At 39.5% G+C, this 18,776-nt stretch overlaps 2 protein-coding genes across 3 annotated transcripts in view; both read left to right on the top strand.

Annotated features, from left to right (window-relative positions):
* The window catches only part of Con (leucine rich repeat protein connectin), a 172,607-nt gene that overhangs the window by 104,170 nt on the left and 49,661 nt on the right, over positions 1–18,776 (top strand). Inside the window, exon 1 of one of the 2 annotated variants that reach the window (XM_018008502.2) lies at positions 7,416–7,924. The exons of the other annotated variant lie outside the window; for it this stretch is intronic. The gene's annotated coding sequence lies outside the window, so the exon portion shown is untranslated. Of the gene's footprint in view, positions 1–7,415; positions 7,925–18,776 lie in introns of those variants that run through there. 2 annotated transcript variants of the gene reach the window in all.
* LOC108614395 (ubiquitin-conjugating enzyme E2-18 kDa) lies at positions 3,098–3,858 on the top strand. The gene has a single exon (XM_018008503.2). The coding sequence runs from the start codon at positions 3,271–3,273 to the stop codon at positions 3,808–3,810; it is 540 nt and encodes a 179-aa protein (XP_017863992.1). The 5' UTR covers positions 3,098–3,270; the 3' UTR covers positions 3,811–3,858.

Raw genomic sequence — 18,776 nt, 5'->3', positions numbered from 1 at the left:
CAACCAACAAAAAACCAAAAAAATAAAACAAAAACAACAACAACAACAACAAACAAACAAATAAAAGGAAAAGGAAAGGGAAAGGAAAAGTCGCACGCGACGATTCTCGCGCTAATAAAGGACGCCACAGTGGAGCAAGCGGCGCAAAAGCCGGCCCAAAAACTGAGCTGCTGAAGTGTTGGAGTGCGATAAAAAGATTAAAGTGCACACATGCAGACGTGACAAGGGAGGAGTTGGAGTTGCTCGGAGCCGCAGAAAAGCAGCGATAACTCACTCACACACACACACACACACAGACAGGCATAAGCAGACAAGACACTTGCACACACACAGACATCCCACTCAGCTGCCAATTGGTAATAGAAAATCGGATCAGATTAGATTTAATGCGGCGACTGCTAATTTTTGCCAGATTTTTCATTTGGTTTCTTTGTGGGAGGCCGCCTTGGCGCCAATGCCTGGATTGGTATCGGAATCGGCATCACAATCGCCATCCCAATCGCCACTGTCAGCGTCAGCATCAGCCTTCCAGCTCCCAACGAGCTGTCAGCGGCAATACGCCCGCAATGACAGCTAAACAAATGACAGAAACGCCAACGGAAGGGGCGAAGCGCTGCGAGGAGGGCGGGAGGTAGGAGAGTAAGGTAGAGCCGGGTGGCAAAAAGGAATTGGGCTGCGAATTGAGATTGGGAATGGCACTGACAGCAGGCGCAGCTGAAGCTGCAGGCGCTCCAAAGGCTCATACACATGCTAACAACTACACTGAAAGAAAAAGAGGAGCCAACAAAATTATAAAAAAAAGCCGAAAGTGAATAATCGAAATGGCCAAATTTTTAACTTACATTATTTTTATTTTTATTTCATTTTTATTATTTCCCCACAGTCAAACGAGTTATTCTTGCAGGTTGTCACACTTTTTCTCCCAGTGTAAGCATGCGTGTATCTATGAGTGGGAGCTCAGCGTCATCTACATTTCCGCTTCCGGCTATTTATGCTAAAAGTATGGCGGATACGTTGATGCCAGCCATAGCAAAGGCATTAACTGACAACAACAACAACAGCAGCAGCACCAACTCCCTCGCAGCTACACACGCAGTTACAGTCACCGTCGCAGTCACAGTCACAGTGATTGGCCAGCAAACGCATTTGCATCCCGCAGCGCTGTCAGACGCCTTGGCAGACATATTCTCCCCACTTTCATTTCATTCTTCTTTTTTTTCTGCGTGACGCGCATTTATCTTGGCGCTGCTTTTGAGGTTAGGCATTTGGGCACTGACATGTTATCGATAACACTGATTAATCGCATTTTTTTAGTGTTGCGAAATGTTATGTTTTTTTGAAGCAGAGATGGAGCAGGACTTAAAACGGACTAGTTAGATAACTAAGTAAGCATATGAGGACTGCTTAAAGAGTACCGTAATATATTTATTTATTTATTCTTCAATTTTAAGCTATAAGCATATTCCTTAGTCTTTTATAACTGTTTTAGTTTCATAAAGTTTAGTGAATTATATAATAATTTGATTAGCAATCACAAAGGCAGTCTATAAAATCCTTCTCTTCTATTTCTATACAGAAATTACATTAAAAAGGCTATTTAAAAACTACTATATTATCTGGAATACTAACTAATATATATAAATTATTTTTAATTTTATCTCTACCTTCTTAAACAACCTACAACATGAATATAAAATCTATTTACAGCAACATTTTTCACATTTTCCATAAGAGTATTTAAGTTTCGACTACCCAACAATAACAGCTTTTACTTATTTACATCACACACACATACCTACTCTCACACACATACAACTACATGTATACATATCCTAATTATACCAGAGACGCCCCGTTACGCACGTCATGCTGCGTTCCCGGCCAACTTTGCATGGCCTTCATCTTTACTCACCTCGCACTCCCCCTCACTCATTCTCTCTCTGGCTGTCTCTGCACTCTTCGCCTTGGTTTCATTTACATGATGATGACATATAACATAAATAATTACACACACGCACAAAGAAGCAGCAGCTTGTTGTTGTTGCTGTTTCGTTTGCGTCGCATATTTTTGATATTTAATTTTCATGTTTTTGTTATCAAGCTTCCCATCGGAGCGAAGCAGAGCAACGTCTAAGTCGACGATGTCGCAAGGAAGTGACAGAGATGGAGAGTGGGGGAGGGGAAGCGAGGAGGGATGAGGCTGAGATTCTGTGTCAAAGCTTTGCTTTCCTTTTGAGTGGGTTTTATTATGCTTTTTCGGGAATCTTAACATATTTATGAATGCGGAATACGCTGGAAATTGCGGCAGTCCCAGTTACAGAGATAGAGTGAGAGGCAGAGAGAGCGCAGAGAAAGTGTCCTCTGTCCATTTTCGGATGTTCACCTAATTGAAAACTATAATGTCAATGGCAATCACATCACATGGCCAGTCACAGGCATGCCAATAGCTTGTTCATGGAATCACTGCCAGAAATCTCGAATGTGCAGACTTGCCACTGGACCCTACTATGTGCATAATTCAATGCACAGATTGAAAATACCAAAAGAGACAGAGCGAGAGAGAGAGAGAGAGAGAGAGGGAGAGAGATGGAAATGGAGAGAGTAATTCGGACAGAGCAGCAACATTTGCGCCTTACATAAAAATTGCTTTGGTAACAGAGCCAAGCAAAGGAGGAGCAAGTGAAAGGCTGTAGCAGCAGCTGGAGTCGCGGCATATATGAGCCGTTCGAGAACCTTTCATCCTTTTCAATGTGCCATTGCTTTTTCCCAGTTGATCCTAATGTGCTGCTGTCAGAGCCTGTCGACGTCAGGCGGTCCTTTTAAGCGGCTATTTCGGGGATTAATGTCAATGTGAAAGGATTTCTGTATTCAATTTTTTTTCTCTCTCTCTCTATGCTTTTTCCCATTCTCTGCTGCTTTGCAAATGGTTAGCCAAAGGGTATATTGCAGTTGGCCAAATGAATGCGAATGAAGCGGCAGGAGATGCAGTCGAAGATTCCATTGGGTTCAATTATCAAGAGATGAGAGCAGTCCATTTGCTTTGTCTCTCTGAACATTTGAATTTAACAGACTCTTTAAAGCGTATAGAAGAGGCCAATGAGTAGTAGGCATATATAGCTAACTCTGAATGAGTAAAATCTATTTAAGCATTATTCATGCATTAATACACAATTTCCCACACTCTCAGTACACTGAGAGAAATATTATAGACAAAATTGTATAACCGCTTATTGAAATCGGGCAAAACGACACAAAAACCAAGCTGCAACCATGAAGAAGGACGAGCCCATCATGGATGGGCCGAAGCGCATGCAGAACGAGCTGATGATGATGATGAACTACAAAAATCTGGATCAGCTAAAACTGCTAGAGCCTGAGAAAGATAATATATACAAGTGGAATGCATTGCTGTTGCCCAGCAGTCCGCCCTATAACAAGGGCGCCTTTAATCTGGAAATCGATTTTCCCAAAGATTATCCCTTTCGGCCACCAATCCTGCACATCAATACGAAGATCTATCATCCGAATATCAATAACCGGGGCCAAATCTGTTTGCCCATACTCGAGGCGGAGCACTGGAAGCCCACATCGCGCATCGATACGGTGCTGCAGGTGCTCATTGCGACAATTAACGATCCACAGCCAGAAAATCCGTATAGCATAGAGATCAGTAATCAATTTGTCAACGATCCCAAGAAGTTCTATAGGATGGCCGATGCATGGGTAACGCGCTACAGCGACTATCGGCCAACGGAAGCGGAGCTGGCCAAGATTGCAAAGCGTCGCAAGAAGGCACTTATGAATAAGTGAAACTAAGCTCAATAAATTGTTGCAGATTTCGCTCAGTGTATCAGCATACCAATTGGCATTTCACTTCTGGCTAATTGGCGCGCACCAAAATAAGCGAATGAACTGAGATGCTGCCTACCCAGTGCTCTCTGCATGCTATGCAAGATAAATCATTCGACTTGGAAAAACGTTTTCGCTGGCGTCCTGCCGTGCTCAGCATGCGGATGGATTAGCTCCATCGTCATTGTCATTGTCATCATCATCAGCAGCAGCAGCAGCAGCAGCAGCAGCAGTCGCAGCAGCTTTCGCCTCGGCATCTGCAGCGGCGGCAGGAGAAGTCCGCCGTAGTTAGTTTTAGTTGTTTTGATACCCTAAGAACATTGAAAAGGTTTGAAGAAAGGTTGTATGAGACCATAGAGAGTCGGTTTGTAGCCTACTTTTATTATCGAAAAGAGATAGCTAAAAAACGGAGTAGATTCGTTCTTTATGGAATAGAAAACTCGAACCCGATTTCCCAATTATTTTCCTCACAATTCATTGCTCATTTCATGTACAGGGTAGCCGCATTCGTTCATTCAGCTGCTCTAACTTTGTTTTATAGTTTTGCGCTTAGCTGGCGCCTTAGCAGGGCTAGCCGGCCTGGCGGTGCTGGCCTAGCTCGTCCTGGCCTGGCCTGCCTGGCTGGCTGGCAGTAGATGCACGCGTCATGACCATATAAATTTCTCTGCCATGAATGAATCAACTTTACGAACTTGGACGCATGCGGATCCGCTTTTATGGCCCACCCACTGGTCGAATCTCTGTTGTGGCACTGCGTGTGTTTTATGGTGGTTTACTAATATGTGTCTGCTAGTGTGTGTGTGTGTGTGTGTGAGGCAAGTTGTGTTGTCTGTAAGCGAGAGATGAGGGAGACACTGGCCCAACTTGAGCTTGTCAACGACATGTCCTGTGGATGCCACCATAATTACACTAAAGGCCACACACACATGCGCATATACTCACACACACATGCATATATTTCACATTCAGTGCCAAAGATATTTGTATCTAGTTTCATTTTTTGTTTGTGGGGGGCTTTAGTGCTTAGCTGCCACGCCCTCACCCCAACAGGCTTTGGGCACTGAGCAACCATTGTCAAGGCAAAAGATGGATTACTATGCTGACCACCCAGCAAGCGTATAAAGTCGTGTGGCTGGAGGCGGGCTGTGTGGGGCGTTTCTCTTGTTAAAACGGCCTGTCTGATTATTATCACCTTTTGGCAACAAGAGTAGATGCGTTTGCAGCAGGACATTGACACCGACAGCCACGCCCATGAGAAGAGGCTGTCGCTAACAGGCAGACAGGCATAGAGAAAGAGAGAGAGAGAGAGAGAGAGAGGAAGAGGAAGAGGGAGTGCGACAAACTGCTTCCATTCAAATGAATCGCAGTTTTTGATTAGCAGCAACTACAGCTACGAGTTGAAGTTGGAGATTTTTTTTATTTCAACTAGTTTCGACTGCCTGAATAGAGAGCGAGAGAGAAAGAGAGAGAGAGAGAGGGAGAGCGAGAATTCTGTGGCTGCTGCGGTGCTGTTGTCCTGTGGTCGTTGCCTTGGCTACTCTCGTTGTGGCCTGTTTTTGGGGCATAACTCATTAGCGCCTAATTACAGTTGGCGGCTGTTTTAAATTAGTTTCACGCAGTTCGTCGAAAAATCTTTTCGCATTTTCACTGATTAGATTTTGCCAGACTCACGCCTGACTCCAGCCTGACTTAAAGTACATTTTCCCAAATCTTAAATATTATTTCTTATATATAAATATATAATATTATATATAATATAATCTAAGCAAAAAAGATTACTGAATGCTTATTAAATTTCAAACTGACAATGCAATAAAATATGTAAATATATAATATGTATACTAGTAAATATATATTTATATTGACTGATTGATTAAAAGTTCCCTCACATGCCTCGAAAGGTGAACTGTTCTATGCATATGCATTTATATATAATTAAACTGATGGGTTAATTGAATAATAGATTAATATTCAATTATTAGTATAAATACAAATTTTAAATTACAATATATCTAGTTATATTATTATAAAATTAAAATATGTAGAAATTCGATATCTCTTCAACTACTCGGCACTCTAGCGATAAATTAATTTGATATTGAGCAAAACTAAGAGCTCATCAGTAGTTGTTTATAGTCAAGTGCATTGTCCACTCTCTCCAATAAACTCTAGGTGCAATGGCCCCAACATAATATAATCCCGCAATTAGTCTTGAAATTTGCCTTCAGTCACGCTCGATGCACTTGCCCATAATCCCTTAATACTCTGCTCAAGACTCGAATGCCAGATTTTTAGCACATTAAGCCACAATATCGATTTTCACTTATGCTTATATATTATATATATTCTGTGAGCTGCGAACAATTTACGACCTACATTAAACATGCAGCTCATAAGCTGCATAATTTATACATACTTATTTATGTTCGATACGTATGTATGTATGTGCATAAATAAGGAGGCGTATAAATTGTAAATTTATATCAAATTTGGGTTGCTGGCAAGTAAATAAAATAAGCTTGGCCAACAGAGATAGCTCACGCGATAAAATGAGAAATTGTGGTGAAATTTGTTGCCATTGCTGTTGTTGTTGTTGTTGTTGTTATTGTAGCAAGCCAATAAAATCAATTAAAAGGCACTCAACATGCAAACAATTATATGCAAATTCACACACACACACAAGCATACAGACAGTCAGACACACACACACACACACATACTCTCAAGTCAAAGTCAAAGCGTGCAGAAAACGATTTTGTGCTGTTATTTGCATAAAAGGAATACAAGAAAAAAGAAATAAAATAAACAAAAATAAACAAGCAAAAACTGCAAATAAATATATAAATACACAAGCAGTGGGCGAGCGTTGGTTGTGTGGGTGGGGAGTGAGCGGTGGCCCAAAAGAAGCCACCCAAAGTCCTGTGAGAAAGGCCAATGAAAAGCCATAGACGACGAATGTGCGTCAAAGGCAACGGAACGGTGCTGGTGAGCTGCGGGGGGGAAACAATGGAACTGAACCTGTTGCGCGCGAAACAAACAACAACAATGCGAACACGCAACAACAATGGAGCAGACATACAAAGTTTCAGCAACTGCTTTAAAGCATCAGACGGACCCAGAATGGCAACGGAATGAAACGAAACGAAAATATTCTCTCACAACTTGACACATTCAATGCAAGCCGGTGCAGCAGTTGCAGATTTTGATTGAAAGCAGCGTTCAACAATTGAATGGAAGAGCGCAGCGCCGAAGAGCAACTGAACGTGGCTGGCGCAGGCGCACGGACCAACAGGAAAACGAAACACTGCACAGCGGGAATGTGGAAAGTGGAATATGAAAACTGAAACCGAAACCGAAATGTAAGAGCAGGCGACAGTGTGAAATGAAACGTATCTTTATAGCTCAATTGTGCAGCGGGGGTGGGTGGGCAGCGCTTAGGCGCTCTCTATGCCCGCTGCCCGTCGCAGTCGTGCTCTTAATTTCACTGTTGCTGCCTGCTGCATCTTCGTGCGTTCGTGTGCCGCTCGGCTCGTATGGCACGAACGGCTGGCAAACACTTGGACACTGGCTGACAATCAGTTCGTATTTAACCCTCGTCGTGCACGCAACGTGGGCGAACAGCAGCAGCAGCAGCAGCAGCAGTAGCAGTTGCGATATTTCCAATTTTGGAGTCTTGGCGAAACGAATGAGACGCGAATGAGAAGCGCTATCATTAGTCTTCGTTAGGCGGTCTTTGTGTCAACAACGTGTTGCTCCACATTTTTTAGCCCACCCAGTGTGCGTTAGTGTTGTTTCCGTGTGCTGGAGTGTGCTGCGAGTGCGTTTACAAAATAACGGTACTCTGCTCATTTATCACGGCGAAAACCAGAAACAAAGTGTTGCATACTCTAAAGAGCGTGCGACTTAAGTCGTTTGTGCCACACTGTGCAACAAGTTTGTTCAACTTTAAAGTGTTTGTGCCAAATACAAGTGCAAGTGCAAATAAACACAATACTTTATACATTAAATATAAAATAATATATATAGATATATATTTACACTCATATACACTCGCCTACAAGGAGTATAGCGCCAAGTAAGTGCAAGTTAAATATAATTTTGCTGCAGCCTACTTTCTGACGCATTTTGTGGGTCAATGGATGAGCAAATAATATGAAAAAGATGAACTTTATATAGCTTTATGGAGCGCGCTAGTCTCTCTGCTACATCAAAGTAAACAAGGCGAAATTCTTGGGAAATGGCTGTCGGCTATGCGCGCGCTCATTGTGTTTGTCAAAGTTCTTTGCAAATTAACTTTGAGTCAGTTTAATTTGACAATTCCTGAAATAGAAATACTAATAAAAACGGAAATAGAACCTAAATGTAATTTAATGTGAATGTTTCTGCTGCCTCTGCACTGACAAATTACCCTTAAATTCCGCATTAAGCTTTCGCTTCTAATAGACTGCGTGTGTGAAATGTGTGCTGCAAGCCAAAAACTAAATCACTGTCAATGCGGTTCCAGATTCAAAAGCCACACACAGACGTGGCCAGAGAGCGGGGCTTTCGAATCAGTGCCTTCCCATTGGCGGACTTGTATCTCTCGCTCTGCTTCTTCTTCTCGCCGGAGCTGGAACTATTGTTAGGCAATGATTTGCAATTTGTTTGAAAAATGCATTTGCAACCGCAAAGACAAACAGCAGAGCAGACCAGACCAAACTGTTTGCCTCTCAACAACAACAACCCAGACCCCCTCACAAACACACACGTATACATAGAGAGAGAAGGGAGAGATAGAGATTCTGTGCTTAGTCGTTTGCAAATAAAAAGCATAAGCAGAAGCTACAACAGCAGCGGCAACAGCTACACAAATACAGTGGCAACTTTATTAAGGAACAGCTTAATGTCAAATTGTCAGATGTAGCTTAGCTTTGTTTTTGGGGAATGTTGTGATATATTCTGTTCCACATTATATGCACGAAACAATAAAAAATATATGTGATTGCAGCTACATAAAGAATGCTAAGCTTGCTTAAATTTTCTGAAGGACTTAAAGCTGTAAATTTTTATTCAGTGCAAAAATAACGTAAAACTTTATACACATATTTTATATATGACTATAAAAAATATATATATTAAAATAATTACAATAAAATAAAATAAATAAAAATCTATATATTTATTTATGCTATTATTATTAAATATTTATACAATATATTACAATTTTTTTACAAACAAGTTACTTTCATAGTGAAAAATGGATTTGAAATATAAAATAATTAATGGAATATTAACATTTATTAAAGGCATTTTTTTTATAAATATTATTTTTATTATTTATTTATTTATTTTTTTTTTTCTTTCTTAAAGCAATATTAAATTTCTCTTCATTTTATATATTTCCCTATTGTTTATATTACTGTTCACTTTAGCGCGCATTCACTGTGCTTACACGCACACTAACTAAATTACTTTAGTGCATACTATATTTACAATTGAAATGAAAGCGAAAACGTACAGCTGGAATATATATATATACATAGATTCCAACTAGATCTCCAATTGCAGCTCCAATTGGAAATGCAAATGCAGCCGCAACGTCTATTTGCTGGGCAAATGGGCACGCCCACAACGCCCTCCATGATGAAAAGTCGCGACAATTCTTGGCAGCTGCTTTTAGTGTGCTTCACTAAGAAGCATGCCCTCTTGTCAGGCTCGCCTTTTCCCCGCCCCCGCCCTCGCCTTCACCCAGTATTCCGCTTTAGCTGTTGTTTTTGCGTATTTGCTTTGCTGAATGAGACTCCATCTCTTCAGCTCAGCCAGAGCGCCCTATTTCCTTCGCCCCAACGTCCGCCCCTTGCGTTGCGGTGAATTGCGAGCAATTACAAATAAAATGCAAAATGTGTGCCAAAGTATCTGACAGATACATTAAAAGCAGCTGCAGCAGCAAATTTTATGCCAATTTAGGCAGCGCTAGAGAGAGAGAGAAAGGGAGAGAGAAAACGAGAGATGGATACAGAGTTAGAGGGAACATTTGATATAGATAGAGAAATATAATAAGCTGCAAAAGGAATTTCCAAAAATCAAGCAATTTAGTTTTTAGCTCAACGAAGCAGAATATAGTTTGTAAAACATTTCAAGGGCTCAAAGTGAAAAGTGGAAATAAATTTAAAGATATAATTCATTTTCAGAATATTTTCATTAAACTTCAAAGAAAACATATATATATATATATATATATTTTTTTTTTTTTTTTGTTTGGGTGAAGGGGGGTGAACAGCTTTAAAACTAAGGAAAACATATTTATTTATGGTATTTGATTTATTAAAGTGCAAAAAAAAATATATAGATATGAAGCTAGGAAATGTAAATTTTCTTATTGGTCATTTATAGAAAATTTATTAAATATATAGATTTCTTAGCTTGGTGGAATAACTCATAAAATAAAGCTTAAGTGAAAAGTTAAATAGAAATAAATATGCGCTCATGTATTCAAATGTTGAGCAAACAAAATATATTTCTCTATCAACAAAGATTATTCAAACTAAAATGATTTTGCCTTATTTTAATTCTCGAAATATTTCTTCTTAATGGTTAAAATATTTCATCATTTCATAGCAGCTTTCGCTTTTCCTTTAATCTCTTGAATGGACCATTTCACTATTTGAATAGTCAATTAATATGCATAAGTGGAAAAGCATTTTCTTCAAGTATTCAATTATTGCAATCACATTTTCCACTTGATTTATAAGCAGTTCGCCAAGTCGAGTCAACTTTTCTTTTTATTGAACTAGAAAGTTCTAGCAAACTAAATGAATGCATAATTTTAATGGAAATGTGTAAGGCAACGAGTAAAAGTGAAAAGCGAGATTGAAGAATAAACGAGTTGACTTTAAGTGCTTAGAAATCATTTAAAATTATGAATTATTTAAATGACAAAAATAAATGTTTTTTTTTTTTTATATATATTTACACTTTTTTATTTTATTTATTAATTAAATTTAAAAAATTGTTGTTTTGCGTAAATAGATAAATTTTTTATTTATATTTTTTTGCTGACATTTTTATACCCTGAACCCATTTTCAATGGGAAATCAGGGTATAATGGTTTTGTTGAAATGTATGTAACAGGCAGAAGGAGGCGTGGCAGACCCCACAAAGTATATATATTCTTGATCAGGGCGAGGAGCTGAGTTGATTTGGCCCTGTCCGTCTGTCTGTCCGTCTGTCCGTCTGTCCGTCCGTCCGTCTGTCCGTCTGTCCGTCTGTCCGTCTGTCCGTATGTATGAACGCGTCGATTTCAGAAGATATAAGAGCTAGAGACTTCAATTTTTTTTTAGAATGTCCGTAATTACAGCGCGCATATCAAGTTTATCATTAAAAATCGATAACTCATCCCGATATTTTTTTATCGATAAAAAACCTTATCGAAAACCAGTTATAAAATTATATCTTCTACACCTTTATTGCTAGAGTCTCCAAATTTTTAATGTATGCTTACATGCAATTTATACAATTTCGGTTTTTGTTAAAATTAACCCCCCACCTCTAAATTCACCCCCTCACCCACACTTTTGTAAAAAGCGTATTTCAAATACTAGAAACTTGTGCTTTGGCAATTACATGCATATTCATGTTATAATCATAATCTGAAAGTTTCATGAAGATCGTACGTCCATAAAAAAAGTTATTAAACTATTAAGTTCTCATAGTAAGCGCACACTGCAGCCCATGCGTGTTTATGCGTGGGTGCTTGTGTGGGTATGTGTTTGTGTATGTGTGTCTGTATGCGTGTGTGTGTATGTGTGCCTGTGTGTGCGTACGTGCCTGTGTGTGTGTGTGCGTGTTTCTTGTGTAAGCTGAAAGACGCGAAAAATTATTGAAATATCTATTGCTCCAAGGGTTCAGGGGATCTCGTAGTCGAGCAGTCTCGACTAGAGCTTTCTTACTTGTTTTTTTTTAATTTATTAAGTTTTCAATATTTTTTTTTAATATTCAACATATTTTTTGTTTTTAAAATATTCATTTTACAGCATTGATCTGTTTTCTGATTTTGAAACATCAAATTATCTGCAATTTCATTGGGTTTTAGGCTCTCACACTTTAACTATATTCCGAAATTTTTTCATGAACATGCTCGCTTACTTCTATGATTTGTCTTCTCCTGCCAGTTCTATTGAGAACCAAATACAAATATTGTCTTAACTTCTGACAGCAGTTTAGCTAAAAGGCGACAACCAAAAAAATTAGAAAAGAAAAGAAAAGTGGCCAATCAATCGAAGTTTCAGCCAAGGATAGGCTCGGTCCGGCACTACCTGACTGTTCGTCTGTCTGTCTGTCAATTAACATGTCAGTCGATTGGAATGGCCGATAAGTCGAGTGGCGGAAGTTTTTTGGTCGCGTTCGCGAAAGCAACAAAGTTTTCCGCTGCAATGGAGCGAAGTTTGTTGGCCACGCGAGCCTCGCCTTTCCAAATCAATTAAAGTCAGAGCCGACTGACTGGACTATCTTGACCGAGCAATTACAAGAGCGAGAATTTGTAATTCAGGATTCGAGTAATGGGTGTAGTGCATACATATATATGCATATGCATATATCTCAAATCTGAGCGAAATGAAATGTCACGCAAGCAATGAAATGTGAGACAAGTACGAAACGAGAAAATCCGCCAGGAGGAAGCTATTAAATCTACATAAAATTGCACAAAACTTGGCATGTTCAGCAATTACAACCGAATGCCAGTGGAGTGGAGCAGCAAGGGAGCAGGCGGAGGAGCAGATAGAGTCACACAGAGTAGTTGAAGTGGGAGAGGGGCGGGGGGAAGCGGCAGAAATAGGAAGGAAGCTTGGCGCACCTTTCGACTGACATGCTCATCTGAATGCGAATGCCACTGCGATTGCGATTGCGAGTGCATAGCCGAGCGAGCGTGTTGTTATATACCCTGTAGGCTGTGAGTCTAGGTAAATATGGATTCGGATGTTGATGAATGGAAGGATTAATTAGTTATATACTTCCATTCTTCTTTAGCATTCATAAGCCTATTTTAATTAGAGTTATTTGTAATTCATGGTTTAGAACTTAAGCTTTTGCTGTAGGGTATTTTCTAGTCGAGCACCTGCTGACTTAGGCTCCCTTACTTGTTGAAGTTGTAGTGCCTGCCACACGGATTTGTTGGGTTGTTGTTTCTGCTGTTGCTGTTGTTGTTGCTGTTGCGGTGGCACAACTTAAGAGCCGTTAGAAAATTGCACTTGCCATGCACCTGAGTCACCTTCTGGCCGCCCTCCGTCTCACTCACTCTTCGCATACCTCTTGCCCTCACTCCCCAACCTCCCCACCCTACCGCACTCTTACCAGCCGGCCGCGAAGTGGGCGTGTGAAAAAAGAATTAAAGTCAAGTGAGCGCACTGAGACTGAATACATAAAACGAGGCAGTGAAAAAGCCAGCCAAGCGGGCAGTCAATGGGGCGACTGCGGTGGGCGTGGTTGCATATACAACAACAACAACAACAACAACAACAGCAGCGGCAGTAGCAGCAGCAGCGACAACTACAACAGCGACATTCACAACGTCAACGTGAAGAAAAGCCGGAAAAAATGGCCAAGTTGTTTGGCTGGCCAGCACACAATGAATCAGAGAGGGAGAGAGAGAGAGAGAGACAGAGAGCCAGAGAGAGCGAGTGAGTGAAAGAGGGGCTGAGTAAGGAGCAGGTTGCAGAGAATGTTGGACTTGTGTACACTGTTATTTGCCATTTTTTCCAGAGGTATAATTTTCGGCGCGACATTTGACGCGACAGCCAGCGGGAGTGAGTGAGAGAGAGGGAGAGACAGAGAGAGGACTAGGTAGCGCCAGGTGCACTCAAAAGAGCCTTCAGCTGAAAATGCTAAGAATTTTAGCTAAAAAATATTTGAAAACTCGAGAGTCGGAGCTGGAGAAATATGTGAGGCGCAATTAATTTAGCAGCCCTCAAGCAGCAACTAGAAGAAGAAGAAAAGGAAGCAGCATATGAAGGAACAAATTATTGCGTTAATGTGACCCATATGAAGATATAAATCTTGTGATAAATACGAGATATATAAATTTAAGATATATGTATACAAATATATGTATAAGAGTTGAAGCTTATGTGGAAGATGATATAGATTATACTTAGTATATCTATAATATAATATAGTTTATTATATTAAAGACATTATGTGTTATGTAAATAATAACTTAAAACAGAGTTAATCTATTTCCCTATATTAACCATCAATTAAATTATGAGGTCCAGCTCAGCTGCTCTTAAATTCGAATACTTTTTTGAAAAGTCTACTCGTAAAGGCTTTAGATTTAACTATATAACACTGTGCTTAGACCTAAACTGTAGCTCTTCTCATTCCCCTTCCAATTGGATTTAACTAGAAACTAGCTAGCTGTGCTAGTTTTCGGAATTATACTTCATGTGAGAGCTACTCGTATGTGCTTCAAGCTAACTCGACTCATCTCACATGACTAAACACTATATTATATTTATTTACATTTAGTATATACATATATCCTTCCCAGATTCCAGCTGGCGTCCAGTTCGTAAATATAAATTATTTCTCTGGAATTATGCTTAATACAAGTGGCACTTCGGCATAAATCTGAGCTTAAGTGGAAAACTCTTTCGTTCTGCTCGGCCACATCAAAGCGTAATTTCTTTTGCCAATTTACTTGCCTTAAATAAAAGCCGGAATTGCAGAAAGTTAAAGTCGTTTTATTTTTAGAGCAGACACGTGGCTGCAGGCAAAGAATAAGCATTTAGGCTCGCTTAGTAAACCCCATCAAAATTAATTAACATTAAATACACAACAATCTATTTTATTTGCAAAAACGTTGGGGGGAAATGCTAAAAGGAAATAGAAAAGCAGCCGGGTCAAAGGGTCAGGATGCGAAATAGATACGAATTGATAAGAAATCAGCTAGTTGATTAAATGAGCAAAGCAAGCAATAGAGATTTTCTTCTTCTTCCTCTTTTTGCACACAAATTTGCGTGCTTTGAGCCAAGAGTCAGCATTCAGTATAATTATGATTTAAATTTCAGCCAGACAATGTCCTGGCCAAATAATATTGAAAAAAGTGTATAGCAGACACCCGCAGGCGAAATCCTTTCAATTTCCGCTGCCCAAACCACAGCGGAAAGCGTAACGGCAGAAGGCAAAAGTTAACATGGGGAGTGACTGACTGGGAGCTACTCTGTAACTAAGAATGTGCGCTCTAGCTGTATGATAGGCTAGGAAATAAGCAAAATACTTCTCATATAGCCATCGATAAATATCGATTGAAGTAGCTATAAGAAAATTTTAAGTTTTTTTTTTTTTTTTTTTTTTTTTTTTTTTTTTAATGTAAATTTGGTGAAAGCATTTATTATATATACAAATGAAAGCTTAATCATCAACACTTTTTACTATCCGCCACATTTGCTTCTTCATCTCACTGTAAGCCCCATTTAGTGAACTTTCTAAGTGGCTACAGGGTATGGCAAGTCCTTTTCGGCATTTGTGTTGCACAGAGCTAACCGTTAGTTTAATTTGTTAGATTAGTAAACAAATGAAAATTAATTGAAGCAAACGAAAAACTTAACCTCAGGCACAGCCCCAGCTGCGAAAACTTTTGCGAGCCATAGATAAACTGTTGTCGTCGACAACCTGCCTAAGTGTGTGTGTGTGTGTGTGTGTATGTATGCGAAAGGTAACTGGAAATTTCTGCTCAAGAACTTTTCTTGTGCGCCCAAAAGTAAAAAAGAGTGGGAGACATTTCTTCGTGCCTTTTCTCTCTCTTTTTTGCCTTCCTGTAGATTGGTTAGACGCGATAGCAGGGCGTATGCGCAATGTCTTCATTGCTTTTATTTTGAAGAGGTCGTCAAATTAATGCAAAACAGATGTGATTAACTTAATTGTTCGCCCGTAATCTTCGATTTGTGGTGGCGCAGACTAGGTGACTACAGTAGAGCACGACTAAAGCGAACAGCTCCGTTGCAGAGGTATTTTTTCAGTCGTTTATGGTTCTTGTTAAAAATTTTTGAAAAGTTAAATTTCAAAAGAAAATTTTTAGAATTCCTCTTTCTAGTAATCGGTTTTAACTTTCGCTAATTATGTTTAACTTAGCCTATTCATATACAATGCTATAGTTTCATGACTTCTGGCTTTTTAGCTCCATAAAAGAACAGCTCTTCTGCAGGGGCTTATAAAAATAATTCCTTAAGTACATTCCTCTTCACTCTTCATTTTCGTTCATGTCTCTCCCGCTCTACTGCTGCTCAAACTATTTGTGTGCAGTCCACGGATGTTTCACTGTAGCTGGCACACGCTGCCTGTCCATTGTCCCAGCCACAATAAATAATGATTAACGGCGCTAGTTGAAGGTCTAAGCGCATTTTAATGGGGCCACGTCCTGTCAAATGCGGGCACAATGTGGGTGGGCGGATGAGCGAAGAAAAGGCAAAACAGACAGGGAGAGAGAGAGAGAGAGAGAGAAGAAAAGTCGAGCAAACAAAAGCGCAATGTCAGCTGCTAAGAGAAGCGGCATTATACAAGTAATCACAACAACAAAAACAACAATAGCAATAGCAACAACAACAACAATAGCGAACGCTGCAAAGCAAAACAAAACAATCGAAAATTATAAAATAACAAAAGGCGCTTGGCAATCGATTGCATAAAATCTTTTTATGTATGCAAGGATCCTCAGACAGACGCGACAAATATACATCTATATACTTATACCTATACATGTATATATATAGAGCATTTGTCCTTTTTGGCGTACGCGTCACGTATTGTCAATAAAAAATAATAATAAGACACAATAAATTTTTACCTTTAACGAGTGGCGGCTGTGTGTGTGTCTGGGCTAAAGGGGCTGCTGCAAGGGTTCACAGAATGAAGGACACAGGACACAGGACGCAGGACTCAGCAGTCGGGTCACAGAACGCACAACATGCGTGTCCGTGCTCTTTGCGCCCGCTTTCGCTTTTGTGTAACTGTAACGCTCGCCATGCTCCGAATATATATGTAGAAAAAAAGCAGAAAATAAACACGAAACCGTGATAGGGAAAAACTCAGCAGATACACTGCAAGAAAATAGACCAGCTTGCTACAGAGAATATTAAATAAATAGAGAGCATAGCAGAGATAGAATAAAAAGAATATATAGAATATAAAAGAATATTTATATATATATATATATATATATATATATATATATATATATATATATATATATATATATATATATATATGTATAAAAAAAAAAAAAAAACAGGAATTTAATTAGTAAGAAGAAAATATTTTTTCTCTAATTTCTTAATTCAAAAAATTATTTAAAAATAAAAATATATTTTTAAAACAATATTAAAATATTAATTATTTAAAATTTGCAGCTTTACAGAAATAAATTTAACTATAATATTAAAATCATATTTTTTAGCTGTTTTAAGAGTTGAATTTAGCATTAAATTTTAATATATAATAATTTTATATTATATATACCTATTCTATTATATTATGTCCCAATTTATTTATTCATTTCAATTCAAACTCTTTGATAATTAGCTTTGATACTGAGATTATTTAGAAATGGAATTTCACACGGTTTCCTTCCCTCGCTCAGTGTATGCCTAAAGTAGACTGAGGCAAACGGTTGCAAAGCAAACAAAGGCAATGACACGAAACGACGACACGAGCAACAACAGCAGCAGCAAGAACAACAACAACAACAGCAGCAAAAACAACAAGCAAAACATCAGCAGAAAGCAAACAAATAAAAGGCGCAACAATTGCAGAGGAAACATTATAGAAGGAGCTGCGAGGCAAGGCGCTGGAGCTGGGGGATAAAGCGTCTACTAGGAGGGGTCATACTTTATGCGCAACGCCCCCACAGATGCCCCTCTCGCGGAGCAGACGTTAAGACATTTGCCAAGTGCGTGTGTAATTGAAACTGAGCGTTACTCCCACCAGCTGGATCGACATATTTGCAAGTCGTTGGATTGTAGGATTCATTTCCAGTTGCGAGTCGGGGCAGTGAACCGAGCAAGAGAGAGAGAGTGAGAGAGAGAGAGGGGGAAAGTCAAGGAGGCGAGAGGGAACGAGATATGCCCATTAGTTGGGCAGCAGATCGGAAAGCGGGGTGATAGAGATAAGTTGAAGCTTTCGAGCAGAAGTGCATATAAGTGGCAAAAGAGGAAGACGAAAATATTATAGTAGAGTTGTGAGATAAGAGACAGGGAGCGATAAGGAAGATTGAGAGAGGGAAAGAGAGAGACAATAGTCGAGAGTAAAGATAGACAGATTGAGGGAAAGGGATTCAAAGCGAAAGCGATTCAGAGAGAGACATAAAGATTGAGTGAGAGAGAGAGAGAGATAGTGCAGAGAAACGGGATATAGGAAGGCAGAGATAATATGAGTCAAACAAACAGGGAGCAAGGGAGAAAGAGAGAGAGAGATAGAGAGAAAAAGGCATAGAAAGGCAGAGAAGAGGAGCAAGAGCGAGGTAGCAAGAGAAAGTGAAGAGATTTACATATATAGGTAGAAAGTAACTGCCACATTAAACTAAGATTATCGCTCAATCAGTTCATCAATCAATCAATCACTTTAACAAGCAATCAATACATCACACTAACTACCGCTACAACCATCGAGTGCACTGCCTGTCAATCAAGCATACGGCCAAGCTCTAGCTTAGCAACGAATCAATCAGTCAGTCTGTCAATCATTTGCCCAATACTCAACTAACTTAACTAGGTCGTAATTAGCCCTTCAATCACTCAACACAAGCAATCCACGCAATACAGCAGTTGCATCCGCATTACACACTTAACAGGGACAAGTGCTGCAATTGCCGGAAGAGCTAAATGCAATCCACTAAAACAAATATAACCACTCAAAACAAAATGGAGCTCCAAATTTATCCCCACTGACTCGACCCG

Source organism: Drosophila arizonae, chromosome 4, assembly GCF_054131065.1.
Source record: "Drosophila arizonae isolate 15081-1271.41 chromosome 4, UAZ_ARI_1.0, whole genome shotgun sequence".
Taxonomy (NCBI): Eukaryota; Metazoa; Arthropoda; class Insecta; order Diptera; family Drosophilidae; genus Drosophila; species Drosophila arizonae.
The sequence above is the reverse complement of the archived record's forward strand: the minus strand, read 5'-3'. Positions and strand labels throughout refer to the sequence as shown.